The 27,605-nt window shown below is 35.4% G+C and overlaps 1 protein-coding gene and 1 long non-coding RNA gene across 3 annotated transcripts; one reads left to right on the plus strand and one right to left on the minus strand.

Moving 5' to 3' along the window:
• Nucleotides 1-409: 409 nt before the first annotated feature.
• LOC140007607 (uncharacterized) lies at nucleotides 410-4,094 on the plus strand. 2 transcript variants are annotated; one of them, XR_011814892.1, is made up of 3 exons: nucleotides 410-648; nucleotides 722-1,153; nucleotides 3,842-4,094. It is a non-coding gene; the product is annotated as an uncharacterized lncRNA (long non-coding RNA). The 2 variants fall into 2 exon arrangements; XR_011814891.1 differs by having other exon boundaries at nucleotides 411-648; nucleotides 737-1,153.
• Nucleotides 4,095-15,592: 11,498 nt separating this feature from the next.
• On the minus strand, nucleotides 15,593-19,330 carry LOC113690652 (acidic endochitinase-like). Its single transcript, XM_072050661.1, has 3 exons — nucleotides 19,304-19,330; nucleotides 16,646-16,665; nucleotides 15,593-16,427 (listed from the first exon to the last, which is right to left on the minus strand). Exons 1-3 carry the CDS (start codon nucleotides 19,328-19,330, stop codon nucleotides 15,593-15,595), a joined length of 882 nt encoding a protein of 293 aa, XP_071906762.1.
• Between the last annotated feature and the right edge of the window lie 8,275 nt (nucleotides 19,331-27,605).

A 27,605-nucleotide genomic window follows, 5' to 3' on the forward strand; every position in this document is an offset into this window, starting at 1 on the left:
GTGTAAGTTTTATTGTAAGGTAATTTCATAAATAATTTGTATATTGAGTTGTCCAAACCCAAAAAGATGTATATAGACACAAACAAGCACACATATATATACATGCACAAAAAAGAAACCAATATCAAATAATTTATTTGATATTTATAGATGAGATTAAGAAAAAAAAAAGAGATTAAGTATGAAAAAAGAAACCTGAAAAAAAAAATTTTACCAGGGAAAAAAAAAAGAAAAAAGATGTATGAAGCTAAAGGCGTGAATCCTGGAATGTCAAAGACGTGTTTAGATGCAAAAAAAAAAGAGCGCCAGTCTGAAATCTGAAAGAGGCGCGAAGCTTGTGGCTGAAATCTCTACAAAACGACGTCGTTTTTGGTTGTTCACAGACAAACAAAAGTCTCGCCGCTTCTCTCTTCCAACACTTAGACAAATTTCATTCTCAGTCTTTCCTTCCTATGGTGAACACCGAAAAACTCTGTACCTCTAACACCTTCTGCTTCCGCAAAATGCTCCTCTAAAGCACCATTGACGAGTGCCAATCTTCAGGTCAAGCTCGCCGAAGAAGCGAAGTCAGAACACTTCCAAGCTCCCTCCTCGTTCCGCGACTTTAGTTTAGACTTTTCTCCGACCCCCTTTTCAGCTAATTGTGCGGTATGTGTTTTTTTTTTTTTTTGCTTTCAAAAGCTGCTCAACCTTCTATTGTAAAGACTAATTTATGAATTAGATTGTTAATTAGCAGTGGGGAAGATAATACTCTTGGCCAAATCGCATCCGAAACACTTGCGATCTGGAGTATTAACAGTGTTAGGGATGGTCAGAACCGGCTTTCTTTGAGGAGCTATGAAATGCGAACATATTTTGACTGCATTAATTTGGTTGGATGAAAGAGAAAAAGGAGAGGAGGTCTTCGGCTGAACGGAAAAAGGGAGGAGGTTTGGAGAAAGGAAAAAGAAAACAGAGCAAAAAGAGAGAGAGAGAGCCAGAGAGTAGACGGAAGAAAAATTGAAAAAAGAGGGGTGGAAAAAGGGAAGAGCTTCGACAAGAAAACAGAGCAAAGGAAAACCAAGAATCGAAGGAATCAGCAAGGAGTTGCTGTTGCCGCTGCTGCCACCAGAATCCACCACCACCACCTGCAAGTCCTCACCGCAAAAGCTTGGTAAGGTTCCCTTTCTCCATTCCTCTCTTTAATTTTGTTAGCGGATGGGTGAAAATGAGAGGTATTGACCTGATTTTCTCTTCCTTTCTTCTTTTTAGTAAAACTTTTATCCTTTTCTGACGTCTATGTATTCATGTGGGGCTATAATTTCTGTTGTGTGTGAGAAATTTGATTGGGATGCTGTAAATTTTGGGGCTGATTAACTTCAAATTGAGCAAAGGATTGGCGAAATTCTTTATACCCCTGACCTGTTCGATGAAATGCCCAGTTGAGAGTTCTACTTGAAGATGATTTTGCTTGCGTTTTGCGTGTGAGAAAAAGGAACATTCGGCTAGTTCAGTGTTTGTCCGAACATGATAGCTAATTTTTCATGGTAGAAAACAGAGTCTTGAGAGGCTCTGACGTGCTGGTTTTTGCACTTTTTCTGTTTTTATGCTGCCCTATGTTTGAGTCCGAATTGATGTTATGAGAGGGGGAAAAAAATACAAGTCCTATTTACTAATAGTAGTATGGTATCATGTGAAGTTGTTCGTTGAAATGCTCAACAATTGACTATGTTTGGATAGGTCCTGTTTTTTTTTTTTTTTTTAAATTTAAATTTTACGTTTCATCACATGTATTCTTCTTAATTAATTTTTTATTTTTTTAATTATCTTTTTATCTATCATATATCACATAAAAAAAATGTTACAGCATAATCTCAACTCTAAAGTTTCTAGTACTTTCTTATTTTTCTCATTTATGTTTTATCTTTTGGTCTTTATGTTTCTATCACCTTAATCTTTGTCCCACCTGTAGAATGCGAATCAATACTAGTGACAAAAAATGCTTGTGTTTAGTTACTTCATTTATTTTGGGTAGTTACAATACAATGAATGGAGGTGCACAAGCATAAATGCATATGATGAAGTCACGAAAGTTTTTATGTTTTTCTTTCACCTCTTCCAAGTCTTTTTGTTAAAAGCCAGTGCAATGTGGATGCAAGGAATGGTTTGGACTTTGGAGAAGTGGACTGGTAAGAGTTTGTGGCTTCTGTGTGTTTACTGTTTAGCATTTGCCTAAAGAAATGTGCAAGTCAACAATGTCGATTCCCGGACTCCCTGGCATTAACATATTGGGATCTAAGTTCTCCTTTTCGTTTTCGGTTCCTACCCCATTAATTGGCCCTGCTGTTTCAGCAGAAAGGGGCAGGCAATAAAATGTGTATGTCTGCCTTTATTTCTGGTCTTTGAATAAGTAAAACCCCAAGAAACAAAAGTGTCACATTACTTGGAAGTGTGTATCCGTCGAACACCTCTGGATAGTTGAGGCATGTATGGATATTTAGTTTAGGGTGTCTTTGTGTAGCGATTGCAGGTAGACCGTCTCATTTTGGCTATGATGATGTTGTCAGCTAGAATTTTTCTTGAAATGTTTCATTTGAATATTGGCCACATCTCTTTTGTCTGGAAAAGGTTGTTATTCTTTCATTAACTCTTATTGGATGCAATCTCTGGTTATAATTCTACAAATAAAGCCAGCAAAATCTGGGTAATAAATATGATCCTGTGCTATTTTTGGTAATTTGAATGCAATGGTGTCACATTAATTAATAGACCTGGTATATAATTCTTTCTGTCGTATATGTTCAGCTTTATTGTTAATCTAGAATGCAGTTATCCTCTCCTTGTTATTAACTTTTTCTCTGCTTATTAAACATAAGGAATTCCACAACCTGTCCAAAAAAAGGTCTTTTTCAAATGTATTTTTATATTTAGTAATGTGTATTTATCTCTTCATAATAGCAATTCAGGCTGTGAATTAGTTCCAATATCTTTGTAGCATGTTTTTTTGGAGCAATTATCCTAAGTTACAGTCTCCAAGTGTTTGCTTGTAAGTGGATGTTGACGGTAGTGTCAATGACATGTATAACCATTGGGAAGTGAATTCTAGGAAGAGGCAGTGAGCAAAGCCATGCTTTTCATAACTGGATTATGTTGTTTATGTGTTTGCATTCATCAAATTGTGTGGTTCATTTGTTTGTATTTGCATGTCCATGTGTTTTTAAAGCACAGTGTGTGCTGTTTCTCGTATAGATTCTGATTGTACCCTAATTGGAGATAAAAGGAAAAGGCTTTAAGCTCATATACGGGTACTATTACAGGGTGATGCCACCCTAAATGAGTGAATGTATGCTTTGTATGTGAGGTAGGTGTATGGGAATTTTGGATGTACCTTTCCTTTAAACCCCCCCCTGGCCGCCCGGGGGGCGTTTAATTATGCCTTTTAGGGTGAAAAAGTTAGAAGCGGCCATTTTGAGTGAAATTGAAGATTTAGAAGCAGCCGAAATTTGATCTTCTTGGGTTCTATAAAGGATTTTTCTCTTATGTATACAGCGATATGCACACCATTTTTGTCAACTTGATCAATTATAATTCTGGCTTATGCTTTTAATGTTCTTCATTTCCCTCTCGTGTGCAACACCTCCTGCCTCTGCCCTTATGAGTTTGCAAAAAGCTTTCTATTTCTAAATGTGCAGCAACTGTTGCTTATGGATAACCCTGTACTCCGCTGTCTCAGCTGATCTCATTTCTTAGATTGCTATAATTTCAAATTATGGACATTAGTTTTTATAATATGGTGCCTATCTAGAAGTGTAGTTCCAGTTTTAACACCAGTGCTCATTGCTTCAATTTTGGTAACGTGTAGGTTCTAACACGATTCCCAAGAAGAAGAAGCCAGTCATTGCTGTGAAGATGGTTTTTGAATTGAAGACTACAAGGCCTATTGTGCTCATGTTTTGTTCTAGATGGGAATCGTGCTCATATTTTTGTATAGAACTTTACTACTCTCTATTGTGGATGGGAAATCACTAGTATTGTAACTGAATGGCTTATTTTGGATGGTGCATGGTTTATGACTCATTTGAGGCAACATTTATATATATATGTATTTGGGTTGATCTTCTATTGGAAATGAATGTTGGTTTTCTTTTCGTATGTTGGCTTTTTTTTTTCTCCTTGCTACTCAATGAACGTTTTGCAGCTATGTTGGCAGCTATGTTGCGTAATTAACATTAGCTTATTGCTTTTTACAAAAAAATAAATGACAATAAAAAGTTGTCACTGCCAACAAGTTTTACTAGTGACACTACACAGTCGTCACTTTTTATGGATGGAAAACAATGACAACAAAAGTCGTCACTGAACGGAAGCATAATGTGACAACTCCAAGGGTTGACTATGACAAGAATTTAGCCAGTTTAGTGACAATAAAAGTCGTCACACAATGTACAACAATGAGTGACGACAAGAATCATCACAAAAACGAAATCGTTTGTGACGACTTTCAACAGTCGTCACATGGACCCCCTTTTGTGACATAGAACTAGTGACAGCTCTGTGACAGCAATAAAAGTCGTCACTGAATTTTTTTGTGACGACTTCTGAATTTTTAGTGACGACTTTCGCCTGTCACAGAAACGCAATTTTCTTGTAGTGACTGTATCATCATTTCCACTTATAGCCACTTGAAATCAACTTCAAGAATCATATAAATACTCCGTGTTTAACTCCATTTGATAATTGAAACGTTAAAACCTACAAAAATATGATGTTTCACCACTTTACGCCATAAAAATTCAATTTTCTCATATGCAACTTTTGATTAGAAATCTAAACATTTAATTCTAAATTAACTAGAAACACACTAAAACATACATATTGAATCACACAAAAATACATAAAATAAACACTTATCAAACTCCTCCACACTTGAATCATTGCTTATTCTTAAGCAATAAGAACTACAATCCAAAGTAATGATCCAAAGGTTTAAAATAACATATGTGTGCATTTCAATTTCAATTCTTCAAAACCAAATAAACAACCATTATGCAATTTTTATTGCATCCCAAGCACTTATAATATCAAGCAAAGGAGAGAATATTATACCATAATTTGAATATATCATCTCAATTTCTCATCCTCACCTAAGTTAACAAACAAGTAGCTCACAAGGTCAATGAAATGCTTCTTAACCTATGATCATCTTTTTGTTGGGCTCAATTTTTCACTAAAGAGGGATCTATTAAATAATCATTGAATTTGTGAAATTCACTTTTAATACGAAAATCGACATTTTTAAATGAAAATTCCCAATTACTCGATGCATCACATACTCGAGTTGCTTCATCTACTCTTAATTCAAGTACTATTTTACGAAAGTCGATATTTTTAGATGAAAACTCCCGATTACTAAACACGTAAACTATTGGAGTAGAACTATAACCTTTAGTCATTTTTTTCTTTTCTTCTTGTTCTCTCTTTCTTTCTTTTTTTCTCTTTTCTTTTTGCTCTCTTAATTCAAAGACATATTCAATCTTTGTAAATTCATAGAGAATTAATCGTAGACAAAGTATTGCATTTATTGACCAAGTTTATCACTAGACTTTGTAAAATCAAGTAAAGACAGGAAATTTAAATAAATATGTGAAAGTTTTAGGCATAATTTCCTCCACTTTACAAGATATACTTTTCTAATAAGCAAACACTCCTAATTACATAATAACTATTTTCAAGTTAATTGAGGAATGAATTTTTCAAGGCACATGTACTTAATTCAACAAATAGGAGAATTTGAATTCTAATGGCTTTGGAACTTATTGCCTTTGTACCAAACTGAAAAAATTTAAAACTTTTGGGCAATTATACAATTTTGGACAAGTTTTTGAAAAAATTTCGACAGAGTTTTCCTAACAATTAGACGAAACTCCTTGCTAGTAAACCCAATTTTGAAACAATTCAAAGCATAGGAAATATTTTCAAGTCCAAGCAATTCCTACAAAAATCAATCACTACAAAACATGTATAATCTCAATTTCTCGCTCCCCCTCCCCCCACATTTAAAACACACATTATTCCCAATGTATAAAAAAATGAGATGTAGAAAGTACTACTCACCTATAAAGTGATTGATGGTTCACGAGCATGATATTCAAGAACCATTGATCTACATTCTACTAAAGCTATAGAGATATCAAGCATGAAAGCGTCGTAGTTCAATTAAATGTCCATTAGTACCAAAAGCTTAAAAAATTAAAATTTGAAAATGAAACTACACAAGTTCAAGAAAAGTAAAAGAGTAAAAGCAAGCAATGAACAAAACGCGTCAATGATGAGGTCCAATCCCACGCTCTAAATTTTGTATTAAATCCCTCATTCACTGCAAATGTACAAGTCATTCTTGTGGTATAAGAGGTGAGACTGGAGATGAGGGAAGTGTAGTGAAAAGAAAGGGAGAGTAGCAAAAAGAATGCAATTACAAGGTAAGAGAAATGGCAGAGAGGGGAAAGAGAAGAGTCGTAATGATATGTGTGTTTGGTAATATCTTTTGGATCTCATTTGGGTATTTTTATTTAATTTTATTAATTTTTATCTTTTACTAAAGACATAGTTATTTGAAAACAAACGTCATCTAATAACACAACTGGAATTAGATTTTTTTGTTATTTATGAAATTATAAGTAGTTTAAAAAATATACCAAATTCTCAGGGTATGATATATTAAAAAAAAGAAATTTTTCTAAAATTGGACAAACTTTTATAAGCAATTGTAAGAATATATAATAATTAAGCACAATTTTTAGGCAATTTCATAGTTTTTTTAAAGTTTATTTGTGAGGACCCGAATTTTTATTTTACTTACTTTTATTTATTTTATTGACTTATTTAATTATTTATTTATTCATTTGCTCCAATTAATTTATTTCATCTATTTTAATTACAATTACATTGTACATTACCTCAATTTATATTTTAACACATTTATTTTTAAAGTTAATTTTTCTGTTACTCGTTTAGTGAGAAATAGTGAAAACACATTTTTCTAGGCAAAATTCAGTCCGAGAGTGCAGTGGTCTTGGAGAATTAAGGGTAATCAATAGTAAACTAAAAAAAGTTAATTGAGAGATTAGAGGTGAATGAATTGAATTAAGCTCAATTAGGAGCACTAATGGCCCACTATTCATTTGTTGACTTTTTCACCAAAGATACCTTTATGTCATGTCATCTTTCTCATCAACTCACATCACATAAAAAGCTATCAAACCCTTTCTTTTCCTTCCCCTCTTGGCCGGGCATCCCTTCTCATTTCTTACCAAAATTTCAGCTTCATCTTCTTCCATTTTTGCTCCAAAAACTCACTCCAATCTTGCTTATCTTCTTGGATTATCACTCAAGCTTGAAAGGAGACTTGGAGGAGGAAGATGCTTGGTGGTTTAGAGCTTGTTTCCTTGTAGTCTTGCACCCTACACTTGGAAGAAAGGTAACACTCCAAAACCCTCATTTTTCCTTCCAACTTATGGTTAGTTTAGTTAGTTTTAACTAAGTTAAGCTTGGGTTGTTGATGGGTTCAATGAACCTTGACTCTAGGTAGATGTCTTGAGGTGGCTTCTTAGGTAGTGGCCTTGAGGAATTCCTTGTTTATCTGTTGTTTTGGTGATTTATGGTAACTTGGTTTTGGTTGAGAAAGTTGAAAAGAAAAGTTGAAGAGAAAAGGGAGAATGCTGTCCGAAATTATGCTGGTTATTTCCTTCATTTTAATTTCGAATTTTGTGGTTATTTTGATACCAAAATGTTGTTATGTGTTGGTGTTTATGTGTGAAAATTATCTCCCAAAAATCATTTCATTTGGTTGAGTTAAAGTTGGATTAAAGTGAGGAAGCAAACCTGGAAAATTTCTGATCAAGATACCAAACCAGCGTGTACTCAATAGGCCATAACTTTTTGTCCAGGAGTCAAAATCAAGTGTTGTTTGTGGTATAAGAAACTAGACTCCAAGAGCTTTCCAACGGTATAAAATGCACCTACTAGTTTGTTTTCCAACTGATTTTCCTCACTGTTTCAATCCGAGAAACAAGCATAGCTGCAGTTTGTAGCGTATTTTCACTCATCCTACAAAACGAATTTTAAGATAGTTTCTTCTAGTGAATTTTAGCATTTTGAATCTAGTTGTCAATGCCACAAACCATACAAAATTTTGATTTGTGTAGCTTTAGTTATTTACAAACTATGTCAAGTGCTCCAAAACTGAAATCCCGTGAACCAGGTCCTAAAAATCAGCTTTCCTAAAACTATTGTATCTTGGTGTAGGAAGGTTCAAATTGAGTTCATTTGTTGTGTTTGAAACTAGACTTGGAGGTATTTCAGTGGTATAAATTTCAAGGGCTGATTCTATTTCTATGAATTTTACCAAATTTCCAAAGTTTACTGAAAATGCAAGACTGTTTTGCTCTGTTCTGACTAGAACAGTGATTTGGAGCTACGATTTGACTAATTTCGGATTTGAATCTGGAAAAGTGTCTTCTAGAGAGTTTTAGTTCATCAAGTCTATTTTCCTACGATATACGATTTGAAAATTTTGGAGTTATGGAATTCAAGTTATGATTTTCAAAAGAAGGTTGTCAAAACCGAATTTTTCCTTGGGAAATGACAAAACTCCAAAGTCAATTGGAAACATTTTCAAGGTTACAAGCACAACTTTTTTGGTTATTTACATCTTATTTCATACTTGGGAAATGGATTTCAACCCCTAATCTTATACCCTTGGTTTTCATGAAAATGAACCATAAAATGGAGCGCTTTATCTAGAGTACTTCTTGAAGGATTTCACTAGCTTCATATTGTAAACTTGGAACTTTAACTTCAACATTTACTATGAAAATGATTAGTGTTTTAATGGAGTTTGACTCCATAAGTTTCGAAAACGTGAACGCTCCTTTATATTCTAAAACTCGGGCATAGGATTAGAAGTTTTAAGATATGAAAACCATCTTTCCTTTTCTCGATTTTCGTGCCAAAATTAAGTATGTTACTTTCCTCTTTGGAATTGAGATTTCTTTCCACGACTTGACTCGAAAGCGACTTTTGAGTTCTCCTTGTGTATTATTTCAATGATTAAGAGAGAAAGTCTCTTTTACTTCGACTTGAACATGTGGTTTTCGAGCATGGGTAGCAAAAGGATATTTTTGTTATTAGCCTTGGTCGAGTACCTAGGTAATAGTGATTTTGCATTTCTCATGTGGTCTCATGGACGCCGAAGAGCTTGTCTGACCTCTTGCTTTTGTTATTGCCTTGCCCTTAACTTTTGATGAGTATCAAGTGCATGTTCAATGTTACTATGATTGAAATGATATTTGGTACAAGTGCTATATGATTCGTGAGTTTGCCGAGGTGAGGATGTACTTTACCACCCTTGTCCTCTCTTTCTCTCTTGATTAAATGATACTTGTTACATGAATGTTTATGACTTGCACTTGTACTCGAACATGTTTTAACTCGTGAGCACTGAGCGATAGCTTGTACCACACCCTATTCGGGTAGGAGGTGCCTCTCATACCGACTCAGTACTATGAACGATTCTCTGAGCGGCAGCATGTACCGCTCCCTATTCGGGTGGGAGGTTCCTCGGTATTCGGGTGAAAGGTGCCTCTCATACTGACTCAATGCTGTGATCGATTCTCTGAGCAGCATCATGTACCACAGCCTATTCGGGTGGGAGGTGCCTCTCATACCCACTCAGAGCTATGAACAATTCTAAGTCGATTGGAGCATTGTCTCATCGACCAATTATACTTGTGGGAAAGCCCCAGCCCATTGGCTAATCTCGTAACTCGAGCCGGCAAGGACTTGGTCGAGAAGTTTGGTGAACCTTGGGAAATGATATTGATCTTTTGAAATCTCGCTTGGCATACTCGAATAGTATCGCCACAACATGAATGTTTGGTTCCGGATCCGAGTGGGTGTTATGTTGGATGGAGGAAGTAAGTGAAGCACTACGGTCATGTACTACTTAAGTTGACGGAGAGTCAACCCCAATTGGCTTGAATCGGTCGAAATGTGGAAATAGCTCCTGAGAGCTCCTGTATCCTTCCATGTGTGTTTATTTCCTACTTGTGCAGTTAAATGAAAGTTCATGTTAAAGTTGCTTTCAAATATGCTATTTGACTAATTTGCACTACTTGCTTGCTTGCTTAATTTTCTTGGTCTCACTGAGCGTTAGCTCATTCCTTTAAGTTTGTTTTTCTTAACAAGCTTTGGAGGTGAAAGTTGGAGATTCTAGACTATCGACTTTTAGTTAAACTAGTATACCTTTTGTATGATATTAGAGACTTTGGAAGTATAAATTTTATTATACTTGGGGATTTTGAATTGTAATTGTATATGCTAGTTTAGAAGTTGTGGTTTGTATATTCGAAGTATTCCGTTATTCTAAGTCAATAGTTGACTTGTGGTTCTTTTCAAGCTAGAATGAGTGCGTGAGTCCTAACGAGAGTTGGGCAGGCGTCCCGCTGATACCCTAAGGAGAGGTAGGGGCATCACATTAAGAGTGGGGATTCTTTTTCCTTTGCTTTTTTTAAAATAATACATTTCAATAGAAATTGACACCATCTTGAACTTTCAGCTTTTTCATTCCAAATACCTTTTATTTAACAAAAATAATTTTACTATTTTGATTTGAATGTTAACCTGTACATAGCACAGGTCAGAATTCTAAAAAGATATATTGAGGAAGCGCATATGGTATTTTCCTTTAAAGAAGCAAGATAAATCCATATGTAATAAACTTGTTTTTTTCAAAATTTTCATCCCTAAATGTTTATCGTACTATCTTAAGTCATAATCAACAAAGTGTGGCATGATAACTATAAATTTAAAAAGCATATATATTCTATGTTGTCTAGAACATTAATTAAACAATTCTTGATGATACAAATTGGTTGAATCCCATCTCATCCATACCAATCCCTAAAAGAAAGATAAAGTTTGTAGGAAAAAGAGTTATTTCATAATTTAACTTAAAAAGATAAACTATAAGAGGATAAGAAGAGCCTAGGTACATGGCGTAAACTTCACATATATGAATGGAATGGAGCTTATCCCACGTGTCCTTATTATGCTATGCTTTCTTTGTACCTCACAAGGATACTTCACTCTTGCAATAATCTTAGGACAATATATTAGAAAAAGAGGCAAGTCTGTCCCCTATGTATTGTAGGTATGACCAAGTTATCCATTATGTCAGAAAAAAATTGGGAAGTTATATTAGTTTTGAAGATTGATCCAAGGAAGCTATCGTGGCTTGAATTCTCTTAGATGATTAATCCCATATAGAGAAGAGTATCTCATGCATCTTATTTCAAAGATAAAGCTATTAGTTGATTTTTGTTCTTTTTAACCTTTTTTAAGGTACTGTAAATATAGTGAATTGAGTTCTGGACTACTTTCTCCAACATAAAATAGAAGTGAAATGGCAGATCACATAGATGTTGCTGGAGAGCTTGAATTTAAACATGTCAATTTTGTTTATCCATCTGATCTAGTGCACATACTTTTGAAAGAGTTCCACTTGAAAATACCAACAAAAAGTAGTGTTGCATTGGTTGGAGAAGATGAGAAATCTACCATCTTGGATTTTGTCCAAAGACACTAAACCTGTTAGAAGGCTGACAAGGTTTAATCTCATGTTTCAAATTTTATAAACCTAAATACTCCATTTTCTATAAGTACACAGATTGTCTATTGAATATATGGTATATTAGGTGACGATCTCACAAGAATAATTGTCAATTATCAGTGATTTTCTAACTCCTTTAGTAGTTAGACAACTACAATTAAAAATGAAAATGTTGTTTTTGTGACGCTCCCACTTTTCCCAAGGGTGAACCCAAGGGTATCGGTGGGACGCCTGCCTAACTCTCGTCAGGATTTGGTACAATTCTAGTTCAAACCTAACGTATAATACTAACAATGAAAGTTAGAATAAAGACAAGAAGTCATTTCCATACATGAATATTTGATCTTACATCATAAGTTCAAAATACACTTACTTTCCCAAAAAATACAACCTAAAAAATGTGTCTACTTGAATACATTCGAAAACCCTAATCAAAAGTGCCTCAAGTCGGCTTCTCCAATTCTTTCTATTTCGACTCCTGTTAAGGAAAATAAATCTAACGGGGTGAGCGAATGCTCGTGAGACCAAGAAACACACATGCAAGCACGTAGTCTAAGTAACCACAACAATTATACAGTAAGTGAAGCTGTAAAATTCGAGTAATTAACATTTCAAGTAGGAAAAGTAAGCATAAACAATTCAAGGATACTGTAGCTCTCAGGAGCTCAATTCCACGTAGTCGAGTCAAGGTCTTGATCAAATTCCATGTTGACACTCCATCAACCACATAAGTATCAACTCCGTAGAAATACCACTTTTTTCGAATCCCATCACCGTTACATCCCCTCACCGGGCCCGCTCATCAAGGTTTTGATATTACTCGAATATATCATGGCAATACTACATGAGTATGCCAAGCAAGATCTCTCCAATAGATCAAGATTTACGAATATCTCATGGTTTATTAAGCTCCTCGACTAAGCTCATGCTGGCTCGATTCGCAGAATTAGCCAATGAGTTTGGGTGTCCCCCGAATACGAATACGAATACGAATATAAGTCGAAGAGTAGTGCTCTAATTGACGATTCCAAATATGAATCACAAATACGAATCACATATACGAATCACAAATACGAATCATATCCACATTACTTCGCACATGTCAAATATGGATTCACATAGCAAAATTCAAATATAATTTCATTTGAAAAAGAACGAGTGCGGTAAAGTACACTGTCGTCTCTAAAATTCCAAATTTCACATAACGGATAAGAAGCAAGTCAAGTACTTAGCAACAATTCATGCACTTGATACTCACCAAATCAAAATAAGGGAGTAAGTGCAAAAGATCTTTAATGATCGGCTCCGGGACTCTCTTCAAGATCCTCTTGAGCGCCTGAAGACATAACAATTAACATTCATTCATAAATACTTACAAACTCCCTGCCAAACAAGGAAGAATGTACGTTCGTTTCAAACCAATACAATGTTTCGAAAAGTCTCAATATCTCGAAAATCGAGAAAATAAGGGAGGCAAGTGATATTTTTTAAAGTTTAGGCGTGCTAGGAGATGTTGTCAAAGACCTCAAGGGAGGTTTCTGAAATTATCTCTTAGGAAAACTACAGAAGAAGAAGAAAGAGATGAAAGAAAGAAATGACAATTTCTCGATTTAAGTTTTTTCAAATTTTGATTATCAGATCTGCAATTTCTTGGATCTATTCAACAAATCTTATCACGATATTTGGACTTTAAACAATTAATCAACAGATTTGACGGTTGGAAGCATACACAGATGTTCATGGAGCCGAAAAAAGTTTATCTCATTTTTTTAAATTTGAAGCTTCATAATGTAATTTTTATTTATTCTTCTATTCTTAAGATATGTAGTATCTATTCTTCAAACCTATTCTTTGATATCTAACTTGTGTCATTAGTGCAGATTTTAATGAATTTATGATCTTTTATAAAAATAAAAAAATCTCGACAACACATAAAACAAAAGGGTTATTATCACTTTACCCTTTTAAACTATATCATTATTATCAATTTACCCCTTAATGTTATCTTTTAGTCACTTCACCCCATAGGTAATTCAACTCAGCATGTTAGTAAATTTTTTACAAAAATACTCTTTTATTTTATAGCATTACTACATTGTTATTATTACTTTATTCCTTTAAATTATAGTGATATAATCACTTTACTCTCTTCTAGATATTTTACTTATCCTTTATCTAAAAAGTATGTTAAAAAATGTTTAAATGTATTTACCTTTTTTAAAATATAATTAAAATAAAAATTTGGAATAATTATTCTTCCTTTTTTTCATTCTAAGATTCCAAAAAAATAAAAATAAAAGGGTTTTCTCAAATTTTTTCAGACTTATTAATACTTGGAAAAGAAAAGGAAATAGGACAGAAGGAGACAAAAAATTAGATTTTGCAAAGAAAGAAAATAAGAAAAAATATAATATTATTGTATTACGTTAATATCCTTGGGATTATGATTGGAATTAGGTAATAAATAGAAAAGTAAAGTAGTTTTAAAATAATAAAAACATTGAATTTTTTCTTGTTTGTATTAAAATACAAAGAATTGAGCTCTCTCTCTCCCTCCCATGTTTTTCTATTTTTTCCAATGTTAATAAGATTGTCAAGAAGAAAGAGATTAATGTTTTGACTTTTTTTTTCTTGATACTAAAAATGAGAAGAGCCACTCTTATTTTTTATTGTTTTTATTATACAAAAAAGAGAGTACTATCTTCTAAAGTTTTTTAACTTAGTAAGTTGGTTTAATGGTAGAATAAATTGCCTAAAAAATAACTCTAGGGGGTAAATTGATAACAAGGTTATAGTTTATGGTGGTAAAGTGATAATAATTTTTAAAAATAAACATGTCTTATCACTGGAATTAATAAATTTCTTTAAGTTTGATCGTTAGTTTTGAGGATAAAATGACTAAAAAATAACGTTAAGAAGAAAATTGATAGTGACGCCAAACGTTAAGGGGGTAAAGTGATAACAACCCTAAAACAAAATTAATACTATTCAATTAGAATCAAACGAGTAATAATCTATGTTAGTCCCTTAGGGCGCGGTCCAGACGGAACGCGCGCGGCCGTGGCCAAGTTCGGCCAAGCCATGGCCTAGGTGGAAGGCCGAAGGTGAAGCTTGTTGGAAACGAGTGGACCCATGTTTGATGATGTTTTCCTAGCCTAAGTATGGGTTGGGGAAAGTTCTAGAGGCATCGGAGGCCTCTAGGTTAGTTGGGGACAGAGGGGTGCCTCTACTAACAGTTGGAAGTTTTCCCTTAAGACATCTATATAGAGGGATAACTGTAACTAAGTCAAGTCATGGCCAAGGGCTAGGGGCCAAGGCCACGGATTGACTATGGCTCGGTAGGATGTTTTGGGTGGTTCCAAGGGTTAGGAACCACGGTGCCTAAGATTGCCAAGTGTTGGGGCAAGCTGGGCGCGGAACGTTGCGATGGTGGGAAACGGAGCGCGCCGAATGGTGCAGCGGTTGCTTGTGCGCGCCAAAGGTGAACGTTGGACAAGTTGATAACTGTCGACGGCAGTTACTGGGAGTTGCTGGCAGTTACCAGCCAACTCCGCCCTTGTTCTTAGCCGGTTCCTAATTTCGTGGACGTTTAGTTAGGACTAGCGGTTGGGTCTTTTGTCAACCGTAACATGCCTATAAATATTAGGTGCTTTGTTTTGAAAAAGCAAGGATCATCATCAAATTACCTTTAATCCATTGAAAAATTGGTCTAATAAGAAAATTAACAAGCTCTGATTTCATCCGCTTTGAAACTAATCTAAATGGTTGTTCAAACTAGTATACTGTAGTTTGTGAGTTGTTCATGCAAGACAACGCAAAGCACAATATTTATCATCCAACATTTTATTTATTTTGGGAATTCATAACCCATAGTTATACATAACTGGCAAACAACCAGAATTGCATTTCATCTCTCAGCAGGTAACGAGAGGAAATTAGTCATGATTAGATGGCTTGGAACTTATTCATGGACTTTTTACCATAAGCCAGAACACCAGAGTTAACATAAGACCGGATTTTTTCACTGGAAGGAGGGCAATAGTATTTGCCCTCAAGCATCATGATCCCTCCAAATTTGGGAAACCTCTCCAGCCAGGAAAGAATCACCCGAAGTTTCGGACATGGGATGAAACCCTCGGCGGCAGAATCTCCAGTTAATCCCAGGAATAATGTAGTATTATATTTGCCTAGATGAGAATACCATGCAAGCGCGATAAGATAGACCTCGCCTGGAACGAATTCACATGAAGGATCACCGAAAAATTGCACCCACACGTAGTCAAAGACGCCAGTGTTGATAGCAGCGTCAAGATAATAGTCAGGAATTTTACAAAGTGGTGCTGCAGATAAGTACACCTTTTTGTCGTCAAGTATGCAATTATCCCGGAGTGCCTGGGCGAGAACATCCAGACTATTGTTTGCTCCGCTTCCGAAATGGAAGTCTGTTCCATTTACAGTAGCACCGAGAGGACCAGGGCCTGAACTATCATTCAAAAATTCGTCACAGATATAAGCTGCAACAATCGGAGCATCATCAGGGGAAAGTACAGGCCTCCCACCAAGGGAAAGAAATACTTTGATGCCTAGGCCCTTGCAGATATCTATGTCAGGACCTAGGGAGGTGCAGTAAGGCGGGATGCTCTTTTGGTTACCCTCGAAATTTAGGCAGGCGATAGCCACGTATTCATAGCTACCATTGGTATGATCGTTGCATATGTCAGCCAGGTTTCCATCCTCAGGACTTGCCCAGTAGAACCCAAGTCCTTGGCATTCTGAGGACCTGATCAAGGATGAAATCATCAGCAGGGGTATTATTGCTAAGAAGAGGGGTCGTAAACTAGCAGCCATGTTGAATATTTTTTTGAGTTGTTTTGCAGTGGTGATTTTGGCTGCCGAATGATGGACCATTTATAGAAGAGTTCATCGTAGGTGCCAAATTCAACATGTGCCAAACAGTACTTATTCGCATTCTAATTACTTAGTTTGAAGAATAGTTACCATTCAGCATCAGACACTCTCTGAAACAAAAACAAACAAAATTCAACCGTAAAAATTCAGAAATTTCACTCTCTGAAACAAAAACAAACATACATAGCGAACTCGAATTTCTTGCATGGAAGGAACAGGGAAGGCTAGAATATACATTATTCTACTAGTATATGTCAAGCCTGCAACAAAATTAATTTTTGGTGCAGATCAACAATTACTTAGTCAAATGTAAATTCTAAATCCTTCTTATAAACATCAAAAGAAAAAAATCCTTCATGTACGTTGTGCACAAAAAATCACTAATATATACATTATGAATGCAAGAAAAATATTTGCATAAAAGAACAATTCATGGCTTCAAATTTTCGTTGTGAAAATTAATTGATCTTTTATAAGCACTTGTCATATTTCACGCACACAGTATAACATTTTGACCTGTGAGTATCTAGCTGCTAAATTAACCTTTTAAATTGTGAGTATCTAGTGGTAAGGGCACCGGATTGACAGATTGAAGGAAGTCCGTCGCCGTACTTGGCGGGAAGGAAATGACAATGAGGAGTTGTCTCAGTGAATATGGCACCGGATGCCTTCGCAAATTCTGTTTTGAACCATGTCTAGGTCCGAACTTTGGGCCTGACGTGACGTCATCGGGAATCCTACTCGAACCTGGTTTGTGTGTACACCGTAATCCAAATCACTTAAATTTCTAAAGGATTCAGTTGAATACTTGTGATGTCCAAAGAGATATGAGATTTGATTGAGTACGATTTAGACATATTGGGAGATAATCTAAGGTCGTTTTATGTAATAAGTTCTTGATATATTAGGAAAATAATTGGATAATTAATTCAAGTTTTGGAATAAAATTCAACAAATCCTAGTTTCTTACCGATTGCTTTTGTCCGATCTATTTTCTGTGACTTGACTATTCAATTTATTCTTAGTTAGTGAATAACAAATTTCTTGAGTTTGTCTTTTATTTTTTTGAATAATAATTAAAATAGAAAAAATTAACTCGTCCATGTTAGCTCGACCCCTGGAATGCTCTAGCCTATTTATTACTGGGAATGATTTTGTACACTTGCAAAAATCGTCATTCACCAGCCAATCCAAACATTTGTGCTAAAAAATGTGATTTTTTTTCTTGTCTTTTGCACCGGAGACCACTAATGTGCTAACCTGACCTTAATTCATCTAGATTTTGCACCATGGGTTGTAGAAAAGAATTTTAAGACAGATCAAGGAAGAGAAAAAAACAGTAAAAGAGAAGGAGAAAAGCTCAATATTCTGTATATAATTAATTATACCCTTTAACTTATTATGTTTATCAAATTCTATACCTATCTATCTGTGCATATTATGTGTAGTAACTTCTCCTATAATCTCAATTTCTCCCTCCCCTTCCCCCCACATTTAAAACACACATTGTTCCCAATGTATAAAAAAATGAGATGTAGAAAGTACTACTCACCTATAAAGTGATTGATGGTTCACGAGCATGATATTCAAGAACCATTGATCTTCATTCTACTAAAGCTATAGAGATATCAAGCATGAAAGCGTCGTAGTTCAATTAAATATCCATTAGTACCAAAAGCTTAAAAAAATAAAATTTGAAAATGAAACTACACAAGTTCAAGAAAAGTAAAAGAGTAAAAGCAAGCAATGAACAAAACGCGTCAATCATGAGGTCCAATCCCACGCTCTAAATTTTGTATTAAATCCCTCATTCACTGCAAGTGTACAAGTCATTCTTGTGGTATAAGAGGTGAGACTGGAGATAAGGGAAGTGTAGTGAAAAGAAAGGGAGAGCAGCAAAAAGAATGCAATTACAAGGTAAGAGAAATGGCAGAGAGGGGAAAGAGAAGAGTCGTAATGATATGTGTGTTTGGTAATATCTTTTGGATCTCATTTGGGTATGTTTATTTAATTTTATTAATTTTTATCTTTTACTAAAGACATAGTTATTTGAAAACAAACGTCATCTAATAACACAACTGGAATTAGATTTTTTTGTTATTTATGAAATTATAAGTAGTTTAAAAAATATACCAAATTCTCAGGGTATGATATATTAAAAAAAAAGAAATTTTTCTAAAATTGGACAAACTTTATAAGCAATTGTAAGAATATATAATAATTAAGCACAATTTTTAGGCAATTTCATAGTTTTTTTAAAGTTTATATGTGAGGACCCGAATTTTTATTTTACTTAGTTGTATTTATTTTACTGACTTTTTTAATTATTTATTTATTCATTTGCTCCAATTAATTTATTTCATCCATTTTAATTACAATTACATTGTACATTACCTCAATTTATATTTTAACACATTTATTTTTAAAGTTAATTTTTCTGTTGCTCGTTTAGTGAGAAATAGTGAAAACACATTTTTCTAGGCAAAATTCGGTCCGAGAGTGCAGTGGTCTTGAAGAATTAAGAGTGATCAATAGCAGATTAAAAAAAGTTAATTGACAGATTAGAAGTGAATGAATTGAATTAAGCTCAATTAGGAGCACTAATGTCCCACTATTCATTTGTTGACTTTTGCACCAAAGATACCTTTATGTCATGTCATCTTTCTCATCAACTCACATCACACAAAAAGCTACCAAACCCTTTCTTTTCCCTCCCCTCTTGGCCGGCCATCCCTTCTCATTTCTTACCAAAATTTCAGCTTCATCTTCTTCCATTTTTGCTCCAAAAACTCACTCCAATCTTGCTCATCTTCTTGGATCATCACTCAAGCTTGAAAGGAGACTTGGATGAGGAAGATGCTTGGTGGTTTAGAGCTTGTTTCCTTGTAGTCTTGCACCCCACACTTGGAAGAAAGGTAACACTCCAAAACCCTCATTTTTCCTTCCAACTTATGGTTAGTTCAGTTAGTTTTAACTAAGTTAAGCTTGGGTTGTTGATGGGTTCAATGAACCTTGACTCTAGGTAGATGTCTTGAGGTGGCTTCTTAGGTAGTGGCCTTGAGGAATTCCTTGTTTAGTTGTTGTTTTGGTGATTCATGGTAACTTGGTTTTGGTTGAGAAAGTTGAAAAGAAAAGTTGAAGAGAAAAGGGAGAATGCTGTCTGAAATTATGCTGGTTATTTCCTTCATTTTAATTTCGAATTTTATGGTTATTTTGATACCAAAATGCTTGTTATGTGTTGGTGTTTATGTGTGTAAATTATCTCCCAAAAAGCATTTCATTTGGTTGAGTTAAAGTTGGATTAAAGTGAGGAAGCAAACCTGGAAAATTTCTGATCAAGATACCAAACCAGCGTGCACTTAATAGGCCATAACTTTTCGTCCAGGAGTCAAAATCAAGTGTTGTTTGTGGTATAAGAAACTAGACTCTGAGAGCTTTCCAACGGTATAAAATGCATCTACTATTTCGTTTTCTATGAGCCATAGTGAACCGGCAAAATTGACTGATTTTCCTCACTGTTTCAATCCGAGAAACAAGCATAGTTGCAATTTGTAGCTCATTTTCACTCATCCTACAAAATGAATTTTAAGATAGTTTCTTCTAGTGAATTTTAGAATTTTGAATCTAGTTTTCAATGCCACAAACCATACAAAATTTTGATTTGTGTAGCTTTAGTTATGACCTAATTTACAAACTGTGTCAAGTGCTCCAAAGCTGAAATTCCGTGAACCAGGTCCTAAAAATCAGCTTTCCTAAAACTATTGTATCTTGGTGTAGGAAGGTTCAAATTGAGTTCATTTGTTGTGTTTGAAACTAGACTTGGAGGCATTTTAGTGGTATAAATTTCAAGGGCTGATTCTATTTCTATGAATTTTACCAAATTTCCAAAGTTTACTGAAAATGCAAGATTGTTTTGCTCTGTTCTGACTAGAACAGTGATTTGGAGCTACGATTTGACTAATTTCGGATTTGAATCTGGAAAAGTGCCTTCTAGAGAGTTTTAGTTCATCAAGTCTATTTTCCAACAATATACGATTTGAAAATTTTGGAGTTATGGAATTCAAGTTATGATTTTCAAAAGAAGGTTGTCAAAACCAAATTTTTCCTTGGGAAATGACAGAACTCCAAAGTCAATTGGAAACATTTTCTAGGTTACAAGCACAACTTTCTTGGTTATTTACATCTTATTTCATACTTGGGAAATGGATTTCAACTCCTAGTCTTATGCCCTTGGTTTTCATGAAAATGAACCATAAAATGGAGCACTTTATCTAGAGTACTTCTTGAAGGATTTCACAAGCTTCATATTGTAAACTTGGAACTTTAACTTCAACATTTACTATGAAAATGAGTAGTGTTTTAACGGAGTTTGACTCCATAAGTTTCGAAAACGTGAACGCTCCTTTATATTCTAAAACTCGGGCATAGGATTAGAAGTTTTGAAATATGAAAACCATGTTTCCTTTTCTCGACTTTCGTGCCAAAATTAAGTATGTTACTTTCCTCTTTGGAATTGAGATTTCTTTCCACGACTTGACTCGAAAGCGACTTTTGAGTTCTCCTTTTGTATTATTTCAATGATTAAGAGAGAAAGTCTCTTTTACTTCGACTTGAACATGTGGTTTTTGAGCGTGGGTAGCAAAAGGACATTTTTGTTATTAGCCTTGGTCGAGTACCTAGGTAATAGTGATTTTGCATTTCTCATGTGGTCTCATGAACGCCGAAGAGCTTGTCTGACCTCTTGCTTTTGTTATTGCCTTGCCCTTAACTTTTGATGAGTGTCAAGTGTATGTTCAATGTTACTATGATTGAAATGATATTTGGTACAAGTGCTATATGATTCGTAAACTTGCCGAGGCGAGGATGTACTTTACTGCCCTCATCCTCTCTTTCTCTCTTGATTAAATGATACTTGTTACATGAATGTTTCTGGCTTGCACTTGTATTCGAACATGTTTTAACTCGTGAGCACTGAGCGATAGCTTGTACCACACCCTATTCGAGTGGGAGGTGCCTCTCATACCGACTCAGTGCTATGATCAATTCTCTAAGCGGCAGCATGTACCGCACCCTATTCGGGTGGGAGGTGCCTCGATATTCGGGTGAAAGGTGCCTCTCATACTGACTCAGTGCTATGATCGATTCTCTGAGCAGCAGCATGTACCACACCCTATTCGGGTGGGAGGTACCTCGGTATTCGAGTGGAAGGTGCCTCTCATACCGACTCAGTGCTTTGATCGATTCTCTGAGCGGCAGCATGTACAACACCCTATTCGGGTGGGAGGTACCTCTCATACCCACTCAGAGTTATGAACAATTCTAAGTCAATTGGAGCATTGTCTCATCGATCAATTATACTTGTAGGGACGTCCCAACCCATTGGCTAACCTTGTAACTCGAGGGCTTGGTCAAGAAGTTTGATGAACCTTGGGAAATGATGTTGATCTTTTGAAATCTCGCTTGGCATACTCGAGTAGTATCGCCACTACATGAATGTTTGGTTCCGGATCCGAATGGGTATTATGTTGGATGGAGGAAGTAAGTGGAGCGCTACGGTCATGTACTACTTAAGTTGACGGAGAGTCAACCCCAATTGGCTTGAATCAGTCGAGATGTGGAAATAGCTCCGAGAGCTCCTGTATCTTTTCATGTGTGTTTATTTCCTACTTGTACAGTTAAATGAAAGTTCATGTTAAAGTTGCTTTCAAATATACTATTTAACTAATTTGCCCTACTTGCTTGTTTGCTTAATTTCCTTGGTCTCACTGAGCGTTAGCTCATCCCTTTAAGTTTGTTTTCCTTAACAGACTTTGGAGGTGGAAGTTGAAGATTCTAGACTAGCGACTTTTGGTTGAAACTAGTATACCTTTTGTATGATATTGGAGACTTTGGAAGTATAAATTTTATTATACTTAGGGATTTTGAATTGTAATTGTAAATGCTAGTCTAGAAGTTGTGGCTTGTATATTCGAAGTATTCCGTTATTCTAAGTCAATGGTTGACTTGTGATTTTTTTAAGCTAGAATGAGTGCGTGAGTCTGACGGGTATTTTACATACGTGCAAGCTAAAAAATACCGAATTACACCCGTTCACTGCAAGTATACAGATCAACTAGTAGTTTAGGGTATATATCGGGTCGATCCCACAGGGAAGAGTGAACAATTACCGGTATTACTAAAGCTTCTCTATTATTTAGACTATCAATGAATTATAACAAATTTAACCTACTGAAATTATACAAAATAACAAATAAAAGCTCCTTAGGTTGTGGTATCCCTAACTACTCATGCAAATGCTATATTTGGATCATTTAGTACTACATCTAGGCTAGTTATGGTGTAATTTCCTTAAACATGTGAAGCCTACTTTCGTAGTGAATCAACTATACTCATAACTAATTCATACCTATTTTCATGGTTATGAAATTAGCTACAAGTTCATTTCTTCAATGAAATTACATGAAATTAATCACCAAAACCCCATAGGTGCACCTCTACTCTCGTGAGTGTACTCCCCATGTTTAGCACTTCTTGAACTAGTTTTAAATCTCAATTTTCATTGCAGAAACAACACCTGAGATAATCACAATTAATGGTACCAGATTAATCATGATTTAAAGAAGCCAAAGTGCTAAATAACTTGCTCAAATCATAGCAGTCAAATAACCAAATAATAAACACTAACAATTATAGAAAGTTCAACCAAACCCAAGGCTTAAACTTTAGATACACATAATGAACACAAAATCCAGAACTTGTATATTAACTAAACTTGGAATCAAATGCAAAAGATAAAGAGTTTGGAAGGAGTACAACCCTTGTCACATGAGCTTTCTTCCTTGCCTTCTTCATCCTCCATCTTCATCCTAATCTAGATAATAAACAAGAATGGAAAAACTACACTACTCTATACTAAGCTAAACTAACACTAGGGAGATGAAAGAGCTACATTTCTGCAGCTTCAAGCTTTCTCCCGTAGCTCACTCTCTTTCTATTTTTCTGCTATGGACTCCCCCTCTCTCTTGTTGCAATGAATTTGGCAATTTAATGATGAAAGGTGGTCAAGAAATGAAGCTTTACACTTTCTCCTTACAGCTGGTAATGTTTCTCACATGTCTAGCATCCCATGTGAGTTGGTGGAGGTGAAATTGAGTTTTACGCGTATAAAGCAGCCTTTTCTGACTCTGGGCTGCTACAGTGATCCGAGCTGGTACAGTGCCTCGGATCCGTATGGATCCGAGCTCGGTTCCACTAACCCAGAAACAGCCGAGGGTTCGGATGAATAGTGGATCCGAGTGTGGATCACTTGCTCTGTTTTTGGCCCAACTTCAACCGATCGTTTCTTGATGTTAGAGGCTGAACCAGCTCATGTCTAAAACACGAAAGTTGTAGCCTTTTGAGTTATCTTTCCAATGCATCAAGAATCACCTCATTTGGATCTGTGTAGGCTGAGATATGACTGAAATACCCTTGCCTGCTCCATGCCTTGTTCCAGTTTCGACCAATAGCAATTGACTCTGTACTTCGGCTTTTTGACCTGGAAAACCTTCAAACTGGATTCAGATGTTTTCACCAAAGTTGTAGATCTATCTCTTATCTTCAAATGGGTTCAAGAATCATCCCAATCCGATCATTGTAACTCAAGTTATAGCCGAAATACAAAAATGTGTCAAAACTGTCAAAATACACAAAATCCAAGTAAAAAGTGATAAAAACCTCATTTAATTGAACAAAAGCATTTTATACCAATTATAGCCAAAATGATTCATATTCTTCCAATAATATAACCAAAGTGACTAAAAATAATATAAAATGTCATACAATTATTACGTAAATTAGTCACTTATCAGAGTCCTAATGAGAGTTGGGCAGGCATCTCGCTGATACCCTAAGGAAAGGTGGGGGCGTCACATTATGAGTGGGGATTCTTTTTCTTTTGTTTTTTTTTAAATAATACATTTCAATAGAAATTGACACCATCTTGAACTTTCAGCTTTTTCATTCCAAATAACTTTTATTTAACAAAAATAATTTAATATTTTGATTTGAAATGTTAACCTGTACATAGCACAGGTCAGAATTCTAAAAAGATATACTGAGGAAGCGCATATGGTATTTTCCTTTAAAGAAGCAAGAGAAATCCATATGTAATAAACTTGTTTTTTTCAAAATTTTCATCCCTAAATGTTTATCGTACTACCTTAAGTTATAATCGACAAAGTGTGGCGTGATAACTATAAATTTAAAAAGCATATATACTTCTATGTTGTCTAGAACATTAATTAAACAATTCTTGATGATACAAATTGGTTGAATCCCATCTCATCCATACCAATCCCTAAAAGAAGGATAAAGTTTGTAGGAAAAAAAGTTATTTCATAATTTAACTTAAAAAGATAAACTATAAGAGGATAAGAAGAGTCTAGGTACATGGCGTAAACTTCACATATATGAATGGGATGGAGCTTATCCCACGTGTTCTTATTATGCTATGCTTTCTTTGTACCTCACAAGGATACTTCACTCTTGCAATAATCTTAGGACAATATATTAGAAAAAGAGGCAAGTCTGTCCCCTATGTATTGTAGGTATGACCAAGTTATCCATTATGTCAAAAAAAAATTGGGAAGTTATATTAGTTTTGAAGATTGGTCCAAGGAAGCTATCATGGCTTGAATTCTCTTAGATGATTAATCCCATATAGAGAAGAGTATCTCATGCATCTTATTTCAAAGATAAAGCTATTAGTTGATTTTGTTCTTTTTAACATTTTTTAAGGTACTGTAAATATAGTGAATTGAGTTCTGGACTACTTTCTCCAACATAAAATAGAAATGAAATGGCAGATCGCATAGATGTTGCTGGAGAGCTTGAATTTAAACATGTCAATTTTGTTTATTCATCTGATCCAGTGAACATACTTTTGAAAGAGTTCCACTTGAAAATACCAACAAAAAGTAGTGTTGCGTTGGTTGGAGGAGATGAGAAATCTCCCATCTTGGATTTTGTCCAAAGACACTAAACCTGTTAGAAGACTGACAAGGTTTAATCTCAAGTTTCAAATTTTATAAACCTAAATACTCCATTTTCTATAAGTATACAGATTGTCTATTGAATATATGGTGTATTAGGTGACGATCTCACAAGAAAAATTGTCAATTATCAGTGATTTTCTAACTCCTTTATTATTTAGACAACTACAATTCAAAATGAAAATGTTGTTTTTGTGACGCCCCCACTTCTCCCAAGGGCGAACCTAAGGGTATCGGCGGGACGCCTGCCTAGTTCTCGTCAGGATTCAGTACAATTCTAGTTCAAACCTAACGTATAATACTAACAATGAAAGTCGGAATAAAGGCAAGAAGTCATTTTTATACATGAATATTCGATCTTACATCATAAGTTCAAAATACACTCACTTTCCCAAAATATACAACTTCAAAAATGTGTTTACTCGAATAAATTCGAAAACCCTAATCAAAAGTGCCTCAAGTCGGCTTCTCCAATTCTTTCTATTTCGACTCCTGTTAAGGAAACAAATCTAACGGGGTGAGCGAATGCTCGTGAGACCAAGAAACACACATGCAAGCATGTAGTCCAAGTAACCACAGCAATTACACAGTAAGTGAAGCTGTAAAATTCGAGTAATTAACATTTCAAGTAGGAAAAGTAAGCGAAAACAAATCAAGGATACTATAGCTCTCAGGAGCTAAATTCTACGTAGTCGAATCAAGGTCTTGATCAAATTCCATATTGACACTCCATCAACCACATAAGTATCAACTTCATAGAAACACCACTTTCTTCGAATCCTGTCACTGTTACATTGCCTTACCGGGCCCGCTCATCAAGGTTTTGATATTACTTGAGTATATCATGGCAATACTACACAAGTATGCCAAACACGATCTCTCCAATAGATCAAGCTTTACGAATATCTCATAGTTTATTAAGCTTCTCGACCAAGCTCATGCTGGATCGATTCGCAGAGTTAGCCAATGAGTTTGGGTGTCCCTGAATACGAATACAAATATGAATATAAGTCGAAGAGCAGCACTCCTGTGACAGCCCCACCTCCCCCTAAGGCGAACCAGAGGGCTCGGCGGACCGCCTGCCCAATTCTCGCCGGGACTCAGTCGTTCACTTCAATCCTTAATTAAAATCGAAATAAATCACATGAATAAATATAACGACACTCCAAAACTTAACGCAAAACTTATGTACATTACTATCTCAAAAGGGAGTACAAACATCGAATATACAAAGGTTCTCAGTTCACCACACATCCAGCCCGTGCCAAGCATTAGGGCGAGAACCATTACAAAATCAGAAACTAGTTTAGGCTAGTCTAAACCGAGCTCTCGTCCTTGCTCGCCTTCCCCTGTTAAGGAAAACAAACTAAAGGGGTGAGTTAAAAGCTCAGTGAGGTTCTTAACACATAATCAAACAATAAAACTAATGTATTAACCATAAATAACAAGTAATGCAAGAAACATGACAATATAAAACAATAATAACATTCATTAAAAGGATACGGGCTCACAGGGAGCCATTTATTCGTTCGTTCGTTTGTTCGTTCTCCTGTCATTCCCCTTATTCCTCTAATCATTTGAAAATGAAATTTTGTAAGTAAAACCCCTCGTTCGTTCGTTCGTTCATTTCATTCACCCCCTCCTGGACGTTGGCCAGGCTCCACCAACCTACAAGGTAATACTCGAGTATACCAACGTTCACACCCAGGGTCACCATATCGCCCGACCGAATCCGCTTCTGACTCGAGTCGATCGGTAACGAAGGGCAAGACCCAGTTCAGCCAAAAGGCTTACATCATGCACAACTAATGTATTAATCATTAAATCATTTAAAATTTCACGTTTCATTTAGGTCGGGCGCGATAAAGTACACGCTCGCCTAGAAAATTCGTTTTGAAAATCCTTGAAAGCACTTAACACATTATCAAACAATAACAACAAGCCATGAAATTAAGGAGAATATAACAAACAAGGAACACTCACCTATGTACGCAAAACAACGTGCAAAATATCCTTCC

Source organism: Coffea arabica, chromosome 5c, assembly GCF_036785885.1.
Source record: "Coffea arabica cultivar ET-39 chromosome 5c, Coffea Arabica ET-39 HiFi, whole genome shotgun sequence".
Classification (NCBI taxonomy): domain Eukaryota; kingdom Viridiplantae; phylum Streptophyta; class Magnoliopsida; order Gentianales; family Rubiaceae; genus Coffea; species Coffea arabica.

Coding starts and splice junctions, on each gene's coding strand:
- LOC113690652 (XM_072050661.1), bottom strand. CDS start 19,330: ATGGAAGAAGATGAAGCTGAAATTTTG. Junction 16,666..19,303: donor AAGATGAAGCTGAAATTTTG/GTAAGAAATGAG, acceptor TTTTTGTTTCAG/AGAGTGTCTGATGCTGAATG. Junction 16,428..16,645: donor AGAGTGTCTGATGCTGAATG/GTAACTATTCTT, acceptor ATCCTTGATCAG/GTCCTCAGAATGCCAAGGAC.